General features: G+C 31.5%; 1 protein-coding gene across 1 annotated transcript; it reads left to right on the top strand.

Moving 5' to 3' along the window:
• The first annotated feature begins 3535 nt into the window (after nucleotides 1–3535).
• Nucleotides 3536–7715, top strand: LOC144549672 (zinc finger protein WIP2-like). Its single transcript, XM_078298446.1, has 3 exons — nucleotides 3536–4302; nucleotides 6833–7113; nucleotides 7339–7715. The coding sequence occupies exons 1-3, from the start codon at nucleotides 3721–3723 to the stop codon at nucleotides 7511–7513; spliced, it is 1038 nt and encodes a 345-aa protein (XP_078154572.1). The 5' UTR covers nucleotides 3536–3720; the 3' UTR covers nucleotides 7514–7715.
• Nucleotides 7716–10897: the final 3182 nt, after the last annotated feature.

A 10897-nucleotide genomic window follows, 5' to 3' on the forward strand; every position in this document is an offset into this window, starting at 1 on the left:
TTCCAACAAAATAACTCATACTGAATTCGACGATAATATCGCAACCCGTTATCAAAGTAGTAACTGAGTTTGAGAATCTATTTTTAGATTGTAAATATGTAATTGCAAAAATTTGGATGGTAAATATATAATTTCACAGTTTTTGAGTGGTATATATGAGATTCTCCCAATTTTTAAAATGAAGATAAGAAAATGAAGCATAGTTAGAGCACAATATCAACATGCATTTTAACCCTAGTCAATTATTAATTACAATCTTCAGATAATTAATTGGGGATTGCAAGTGCACTTAGATTTAGATCGAAGAAATTAATTAAGTTCAAAATTGACTGAAGGACACAAAAAACAAGAGCGTCGACTTTTGTTGGGTGACATGAATCCTTTTACCAACGCCAAATGCTGGGGAGCAACGCAACTGCTCCCCGTTCCAAAGAACTGATAAAAAAGGTAGATCATTATTGGGAAATTAAAATCAAAATAAATATATCTGAAATGTTTATGTGCATAGATAACAATGTATAATTGACAAAGTTATCTAGAAACAGACATCTAGAGCGTTTTTATATAGCCATGAGTAGCTAACTAATTTTGATATTTACAACAAATATTGAAGTGTTAAATATAATTTTTTGAGTTGTTAGTGTATGTAACTTTACCTCCAATTTTAAAAATAATAAATTAAGAACTTAATGACAAAAAAAGTCATTAGTAGAGATATTTATCAACTTTTCATTACAAACAATTGTAGATGTAGCGGCAGATTTCTATAAATTTTCATGTTTACTAAAATAAAATACAAATATCATAATTTTTTTAGTGTACGAAAAAAAAAATCACAAGATCACATAAAATAGTTTGAATTTGTTATGCATTTTATGTGCATGAGTTACTAAAGTGATTTTATAATGAGGATGCATAATGGAGGTGTGAATCTATTGTTATTCTCAGCAAAACAATAATATATAGTTTGTGATTCTATTTTTCTCTCTCTCTTCAAAGAGGAGGAAAGAGATAGAGACGAAGAGGATTGCAGTCGATTTCGTTCTGAATAATAGAGGTTTAAAAAATGCTTGTGTTTAGTAAATGTCATCTTAATTTGATCAAACATTGCAAATGTTGTCAATTGATTGAAAGAATATCAAATTAAATATTTAATGTCACTTCATTTCTTGTTTGCATTGTGCATGCACACATACATTTGTTTAAAGTTAGGATTATTGACAATTTGTAAAAACCTTTTTATGCAATTTCATTCTTTTGAGGGTTTATATTTTTTTTCTAAATCATTATGGTTCAAGGTATGAGCCATTCTAATATTTATATTAAATTAATTCTTTTAGTAAATTTATTTGTAACCTAATTATTATTGTACTGAATGCTTGATATACAAAAGACAGACAATAAATTTTTAGTTAATTAATTACAATGATATAAATACTATTTGTTACACAAATAATTAACAGATTGCTCCATATATATTTTTTAAATTAAAACAGATATCGTGAATTATTATTGGAATTAAGGGATCAAATTCATATGATCTGCAGTAACTCAAATTTGAGTTTTTACATAACAAATCCGGACCGTCCGATCCATATTTGGACGAATATGAAAGATTCATGTGCATGATAGCAGATTTGAGCCGGATTGGTTGAAATTCTGATCGGATGGTCGAAATTCCAAATCCAAAATGTGAGGTGGGATTAAGGGTGGAAGAATTTGGTAGTTATATAACATTTCTTCATAATTTATGTTGAGTACATGGAAAATTGGAGACCTCTTACTCTAGCTTTGAGGGAGACAACACCTATTCATAGCATCTAAATTTGAGATCTAGAGCGTTTTCATATAGCCATGCGTAGCTAACTAATTTCGATATTTTATGTAATTTTACCTCCAATTTAAAAAATTATAAATTAAGAACTTAATGACAAAATAAAGTCACCCATACATTTGTTTAACGTTAGGATTATTGACAATTTGTAAAAATATTTTTATGCAATTTCATTCTTTTTATAGCCATTCTAATATTTATATTAAATCAATTCTTTTAGTAAATTTATCCGCAACATAATTAAAATTGTACTGAAAGCTTGATATACAAGACAAAAGATTGACACTTTGCGCGAGAATAAAAAATAACTTTTCGCGACGGAGTACCGTCATAAATGTATTTTTTTCTCTTGCGAAAAGTGCTTACTTTGTTGTTAGACAATAATCTTTAGTTAATTGATTACAAATGATAAAAATACTATTTGTTATACAAATAATACGTTACACTAATAATTAACAGATTGCTCCATATATATTTTTTAAATTAAAACATATATCATTAATTATTATTGGAATTAAGGGAATTCATATCGTCTACAGTAACTCAAATTTTGAGTTTTTACATAATAAATCCGGACCGTCCGATCCATATATGGACGAATATGAAAGATATTCATGTGCATGATAGCAGATTTGAGCCGGATTGGTTGAAATTCTGATCGGATGGTCGAAATTCCAAATCCAAAATCTGAGGTGGGATTAAGGGTGGAAGAATTTGGTAGTTATATAACATTTCTTCATAATTTATGTTGAGTACATGGAAAATTGGAGACCTCTTACTCTAGCTTTGAGGGAGACAACACCTATTCATAGCATCTAACTTTGTCTTTGGGCTCTCCTCTCTCTTGACATCTTTTTGTTTGGGTTCTTGTAGGATGGGTCTGGACTCTGGAGTCCATTTTCTAAAGTTTTTTCTTGGATTGTCATTTATTAGTTTATGTTCTTGTGCTACATCATTAAAATAATGTTGTTAATACACAACCAATTAATATCCTTCTTCTCATGTAGCATTTAATGTGCAACTTTCTGTATGTACTGGATATATCAGAGAGTTGCATTCACACTACTGTTTACTTATCTACTCTCATTACATTTAATTAATGAAATTAAATATAATATAATTGAGAAATATAACTTTTGTATCAACTTAATTTTTTACTTGGAGATCATTAGACTTGCAGTTCCTATTATTACTTTTTCTTCTTTTCATATATTATATGTATTACCCATGACATCCATATATAGGAGGTTGACTTCATTACATGTTACAAAAGTTCACCTTTTTCACTAATGATTTTGTGTTTATAATTGCTTTCTTAATTAGATAAATTGTTCCAATATTCACAATGTCAAATATGTAAAAAAAAAATTAGTAAGGATCAATTCTTTTTGAAAGATTTTTTTATTAGAATATGTAATTAAATGTAAGTACTGAGTGCATATATGCAAAGAAAACAAATATATACATATTTAATTAAGTGTATCTTGACATGAAAAATCAACATTTTTTTATCTGTAATTCTCTCTCTCCTGTCTCTATATATATTATCATTGATTGGTATTGCAGTAGAGAAAAGAATACAGAAAATCAAGAGAAGAGAGCTTGTAGACTATAGAGTATAGATGAGATACATCTCCACATACTTCCATGAAGAATAAGAAAGCTTTTATTCTTCCGAGTCCCAAAGATTACTACACCTCTCCCTATCTTATTCCCACCATCCACTGTTCCCCTCTCTCTCTCTCTTCCCATCACACCCCCATCCCTCTAACTTTCCTTTCCTATTGACCACCTCTTCTTCTTCTTTTCTACACATCTTTTACTTCTCTCTCTCTCTCTCTCTCTTTCTATGTGTTAATAACACAATCCTAAGCTCCAATATATCCATGGCAGATCCATACACTAACTTCTTAAATGGATACTATTTATTCAACAATTACACCCCTTCTTCACAACAGTTCATGATGAACCCTTGCACCACCAACAATAACCATAACCTCTCCATTTTCAACCCACCTCCTTCCCCTCCATTAAGAGAAGTTCTCCCTCTCCTTCCCATGAGAGATCAAGAAGAATCTCAAACCCTTGCTCATGACCATGTCGACAAAAACAGCCATGTCGACAAAGAGAAAGAGTTAGTGACTATAGCACTAAACATAGGTCAACCGCAACCATCCATTGACGAACAAGGCACTGTTAAAGCACATGATACAGTAGATTTATTATCTAAGGTGGAACAGAGGGAAAGAGATAGAGATCAAGAGGAGGAGGTGTGTGTCGGGGTAGAGGGGAATAGCAATTCCAATGATATCCAAGAGAATAGTACAGAGCATAGTGAAGGAATAGAGATAGGGAGGGTTAACAAGGGGCAGTATTGGATTCCTACTCCAGCTCAAATTCTGATTGGCCCCACACAGTTTGCATGCCCGGTTTGTTGCAAAACCTTCAACCGGTACAACAATATGCAGGTGAGCAATATATGTATTTATTAATTAATTAATTAACCCTAATTTTCCCCTTCTATATGTATATATAATATATGTCTTTCTTACATTTTTCATATAGTTCTTATGGAAGTATATATATATGGCTCTAATGCAATATATATATATATAGTTTTACATTGGCATTCTAAACTCATCTGTTAATTTGTTATAATATATGGATTAAAAATCTATCTCTTCCTTCCTTTCTCTGATCTAGATAAGAGCTAATTGTCTCTAGATAACTACAAAGAAATTTAAAATGGAAAGGTTTATTTTAGTCTGCATGCATATATGTTTCGGTATCTTCAATTCTTCCCAATATAATATTGCATGAAACATATATCTTTATAGCAGTTTCAGATCCTTCAACTTTTGTTACTTCAAAGTTTTTCAAGAGAGAAAGGTGATCATTTTTCTATTGAGAAGAAGATACATGAATTGATTTGCCAAATTTAGCTGTGATTCTTTCTCAAAAGGTTTTTTTTTTTAGAAATAAGTTGAGATGACTGACATTTTCAATTAAAATATTTAAGTACTTTTGTCAGAATTTTTTAATTGGATAACTTTTTATGAGGCTGACATGTTTCTAATAACCTCTATATTCTGATAGATCTCCTTGTACTCCATATAGTTCTAGAAATTAATTAAGAACAAAAGAAAAAATAAGATAGAGCATCTTTTCTCTTCTCCTTTAAAAAGGTTTACTTTGTTTTATGGTGCTGTCCCCTATAGATCTAATCTCCTTTGATCAATTGTTGTGTTCTTTTCTCATTTCACTAAAATAGATAGTATATCCTCTTTTGTATCTCTGATTATAATTACTTCAAATTTAAAACATATATTACTCTATATTACTCTCTCTCTCTCTCTTTCTCTCTCTCAACATATATCTCTTTGATCAAATGCAAGAAACCCCTCTGAAACTTGATTACTATTTATTACTTGGGGGTGGGGGTGGTAGGGGTTGGAGAGAGAGAGAGAGCAAACAGCAAAGTTGTTCTCTGTCATATATGCACCTTTTGGATTTTGTGTTTTATGGTGCTTAGAGGTTTTCGTGCTGAAAAGTTCCTTCTGCTATTGAGAAAAAAATACCTTTCAAATAGACTCTTGTCAGTACTGACTGTTCCCAGTGCAAGATCTAGACACATTTACGTTTAGCCTCTCTCTCTCTCTCTCTCTTTTGTTTTCTCCCACGTAGTTGCACTTGGTAACATTTATTTCCTTTTCTAATTTTTAGAACTTTTGTTTTGTTTGCATGCATGTGAGTTCAATAGTAAGAATGTAAGATGAATATATCTTACACAGTTACATTGCATTACACCTCTATCAGCAGGAAATAAGGAAAGAGTAACTGTTGATGAGATATTGCACCATTACTACAGCTCATTTTGTCAATCTACATACATAAACAGTATATCTCCATGTTACAATCATTTCTTCTCCTCTCTCTCTAGAATAGAGATACTGTTGTAGTGTTGGTATATATTAATTATCTTCCTTCATATATGCTTCATGTCATGTGATATGTACTTGAATGGAAATAGCAAGTATTCATTAAAGATTTATATATGTTTTGCTCTTTCTGTGATGCATGACTTGTATTTCATTGGTCCCTTTCTCTTCTCTCTTACCTCTGTTTAGGGATACTGCAATGGGAACCTTTTTCTCATGGCTCCTGTTATTATCTTATTACGTGTTAACTTTTTTAAATGCAATTTTCTTGATTATATATGTATGTTAAAAATGACATCCTTTTTATATGAAAATTACAACAAGAATGTTTCTTTTAAATGTCAAAGGCAAAAGCAAAAGCCTGTTACTTAAAAAAGGAAACAAAATTTCCTGCTCTCTCTGACTCTCTCTCTCTCTATTATCTATCTGACACGACACAAATGGAAAATTGATTATAAGTTTGTAAAAATGCAGCTAAAAAATTAGCCAGTCCCTATATATATATGTTTCCCTTCTGAATTTTATTAAACAAAAGATTGTAATTTTGTGTGTGTTTTCTTTAAAAAAAAACTCATGGTTACTTAATTTCTCAATCATTCTGTTGTTCCTTTGAAAACAATTCGATTAGTTTGATGGAACTAAAACAATTATGTGTTAAATGATTCACGGTGCGCTTACCCCAAAAATATTTCAATGTGTGAAGAATCATTGGACAACAGCTGAGTCTTTGGCTGCTCATTTTTCTTGGGTTTTTTCTTTTGAAAGTTTATGGTGAACTCAGAAATTAAACAAACAAAATTTAGGGTTTGGTTGTGCAATAAAAGGTTTCCTATATTTCTGAACTAAATAATAACGTAGGATACTTATTAACTGGAAATTTAAAGAAAATAGACTGCACTATGTGCGCATTACTTGTAATTAGTTTAATAATTACCGAATTAAATAAATTAATACCAGTGGATGATAAACTCACCAAAATTTGATTGATATTTGTCTTCAAAAATTTCCTCTTTGTTCCTAAATGACCTAAGCATACTAACATGTATGTACATTTTTGTAGATGCACATGTGGGGCCATGGGTCACAATACCGTCGTGGCCCAGAGTCTCTTCGTGGGACCCAACCGACTGCCATGCTACGTCTGCCTTGTTACTGTTGTGCACCGGGCTGCCGAAACCACATTGACCACCCACGGGCCCGTCCACTAAAAGACTTTCGTACTCTGCAAACCCACTACAAGCGTCGGCATGGGATCAAACCGTTTTTGTGCCGAAAATGTGGCAAGGCGTTCGCGGTGCGTGGTGATTGGCGCACTCATGAGAAAAATTGTGGAAAACTCTGGTAAATCTATACTTGAAACACATCTTTTGGACACATGTATGGGTCTTGATAATGATGATCAAATTACTTCAATTTGATAGAACCATAAACAATTAGTATATTCATAGAAAATGAGGTATAGTGAGATTTTAGCTGGATAATTCTACTTTCTATCTTATATATAATGTTTGTAACAAAACTTGATTTCGTTTGCTAATAAAATTTATTACTACATAATTTTGACAGGTACTGCACATGCGGATCCGACTTCAAACACAAGCGTTCGCTCAAAGATCATATCAAGGCATTTGGCAATGGCCATGTGGCGCACGGGATAGATTGCTTTGATGATGTGGAGGAAGACGATAGGGAGCTGTCTTCTGAGGTGGAGCATAGCTTTGGCAATGGCGGTGGGTGTTGATCGTTAACCGTGAATCAGTGAATTAATACCGTAGAGATATGTAAAAGAGGAGATTTGTTTCTAGTGACATGCATGGTTGATCAAGAGCTTGAATTACTACTGCTTAATTATGTTTTGTTGAAGAACTTGTAGTTTATGTCATCAACTAGTATGTATAATCTCCACCGCAATATATATAGCTAGATCGATGTGCTTTTGGATATATGTTATTAGCCATGTCTTGAGTATATATATATATGCTGTGATGCTACTCTGGATTATTACATATATTTTAAGTGTAGCATCTCTAGGGACTTCATATATAATTGCTTAATTTCTTTTGTTACTGATCAATTTTTTTTTTCCTTATAATACAAGCAGAAATCCTTCGTCAGATCAGGTTGGTACAGTTTTTTCTTTTAAACCTTCGCAGAAGCTGTGAAGTTATGAGAAGTTGGTACACTTTCATTGACGGTTTCTTTGAAAAGAATCGTTAATAATAATATTTCAACTTATTTATCAGTTTGTCATCAAGGATTAACACTGCGTTTGTTAACAAGAACCGTCATTAATTGATGCTATTGGTTTTCTAATGTACTTAATATTGTACCAAACTATATATATGCTTAATATTGCACTAAGGGAATTTTAGATTTTGAATGTTGTTCTTATAAGTATTACAACAAAGTAAGCACTTTTTGCGAGAGAAAAAATGAATTTATGACGAAACTCCGTCGTTAATAGAAAAAACACATTTATAACGGTACTCCGTCGCAAAATGTCACTTTTTATCCTCGCAAAAAGTGTCTGTCTATTGATTTTTAATATTCTAATGATCATGAATTGCAAATATTTAAAAATTGGCTTGCCCCGATGGATTACTTGTTAACACAAGAAATGTTGATGTTTTGAAAATCAAGTCCTGCCATTAATTCTTTGTCAAAGGAAGAAGGAAAAGATAACGAATTGGGGAATTTTACTTGTCAATAATTTCTTGGAAAAATGACAATTGTTTGTTCGAAGTTAGCATATATTATTTCTATATTCTACTATACTTATCCCTGCATTAAGGTAAAATTATTATAGTACATCTGTCTTTTTGGTACTCTTTTTTTGTCAATATGTCCAAATTAATAAAATTATAATTTTTACCTGTAAATATGTGTTTTTTTTTTTCACTTATGCTTATTATGTACGATTTTTCACAACTTCAAGTTTGACTTGATATATAGATCCATTAAGATGGCCACTAAAAATACGTCTTAAAAAATTGGGTAGTATTCATTAAAATATCAAATTAATGTATCACAATAAGATGTACAATAGAATGAAAGAATTTCTAATTAGATAATTATTGAAGCATCTACTTGTTGGACTAATTTCCCCAAAATATATCACAACTTCGAAAGGGAGCTTTTTTTTTTTTAATTTGTGTGAATATACTTAAAAATTGAAACGCAACAAAATGTTGATTTCCTAAAATTAATTTGACATTTCTCTTCAAGGGTTACTCTGTCACATTTGCTTAGTTACTTCCATTATCTTTACGGTGCCAACTTAATGATGTAGTGCATGTTTGGTTGTGGTGGTGTGGAGTAAATTCATTACTTATCTTTAAACTGTCGAATAATAAATAAGTGGAGCAAAAGTTAATCTAAAATAAGTTATTCTAGCTCCCTCTTCAAGCGGAGTAACTTACTCCCCATTTACTCCGACTATGGATTCCGTCGTCAAAATAAGATCGATTCATTTTTTCTCTCTCTTCATTATTAAACAAGAGTAATTTAATCTGAAGTAAGTAAGCAATTTAATCTGAACTAACTTTACCCTAGTTACACTTACTCCGTTCCGTATGTAGCACCCACTTTTATAGGTAGAGATTCACTATCCAATATCTTACTCATCCGAACATATTAATTTAAGTCATGAATTAAACTATCAAACAAAATACAAACTATGAGTAAGATGAAGTAATTTAATTCTCATTACGTATCCACATCCAATCATGACCTGAACGTAGAAATGTTTCCAATATAACAATGAAATGATATATAGATATTTAATTTTGCTAGTCCTGTCTCAATCGTGAAATGTTTTGCTAGTCATGAATTAAAGAAGTTATTTTACCTGGATGAAATGTTTTGCTTGACACTTTGACAGGATTTGTTTATCTTAAATTTCCAGAGCTCTAATTAGAGGCAGCATGAATTTGCTTTATGCTAATGTGGCTTATACTTGCATAGTCACATCCCATCCATTTTTCAGAAATTAAGGAATATATAACATGCACTACATTATTAAATGGAGAGGAAGGAACTTCCTTTTAATGGAGAGGATACCTTTCAATAATCAAAAGAAATGATGGCCAAAATCTAAGGTCTCTGTTGTCACCAATGACCCCTTTTGAACCTGACCTGCACCTGGTGTACCTTCTATTTCAGATATAGTGTGGTAAAATATGTAGAGAATCACTGTTTCAAATTGTGACAACCCGCTACACAATGTTACACACAAAATTCATTGCAATTTAAAATTAGCAAAGCATCCAGGTTCCTCCTATGAATCCATGTCTTCCACTAATTAATGCGATGATTAAAGACAAAAAAAGGTGTCAAATTAAAGCTTCCTTTATATCCTTTCTCTTTTTATTTTACACTTTACCACTGAGCTTTTAATTAGCACTAATTAGTTTGGCATGTATGTACGCCTTGCATTAGGAGACACATTTTATATTAGATGAAAGACAATTAATTAAATTATTGGTTCAAATTAAAAACGACAATATAATTATTAGATAAAAAATGTTCCAATAAATAAACTAAACTTCCTTAGTACTTAAACAAGTGATATCATCATGCTTTAAATGTTATATTATAAGTAGCTAAAAAGCTTATATTTGCATATAATTTGCTAGAAATATTACAAATAGGTTAGATAAGAGAGAGTGGCCAGGCAAAAATAATGCATTACCATTAGGGTACCGCCACTACAACAAAGTAGACACTTTTTGCGAGGGAAAAAACGCATTTATGACGGTCGTCCGTCGTAAAAAGAAAAAGTTGAACAATGAAAGTAATCCGTCACAAAATGTCATTTTTTATCCTCGCGAAATGTGTCTCATTCTTGTTGTGCGCTTTTTGGTATATAAAATCGTACTAGGATTTTACTTTCGGTATATTGGTCAACTCTAGTTAATTTGGTTATTAGAAAAAAATTAAAAGCAAACCACTAAAAGGCCTTGTTGAACACCGTAAATTAAAATAACCTATACATTAATGCTGTTAGGTGATAGATTTTTTGTTTATTTATACCTACATATTTAACTTTAACTGACTACTAATTCTAACTGGTTGGTTTCCTAGGACAATGGTATCTACTTGTGACCATATACATAGACATTCAGGT

This window comes from Carex rostrata, chromosome 35, assembly GCF_964058835.1.
Source record: "Carex rostrata chromosome 35, lpCarRost1.2, whole genome shotgun sequence".
NCBI classification, from domain to species: Eukaryota; Viridiplantae; Streptophyta; class Magnoliopsida; order Poales; family Cyperaceae; genus Carex; species Carex rostrata.

Coding starts and splice junctions, on each gene's coding strand:
- LOC144549672 (XM_078298446.1), top strand. CDS start 3,721: ATGGCAGATCCATACACTAACTTCTTAAATGGATACTATTTATTCAAC. Junction 4,303..6,832: donor ACCGGTACAACAATATGCAG/GTGAGCAATATA, acceptor ACATTTTTGTAG/ATGCACATGTGGGGCCATGG. Junction 7,114..7,338: donor AAAAATTGTGGAAAACTCTG/GTAAATCTATAC, acceptor TAATTTTGACAG/GTACTGCACATGCGGATCCG.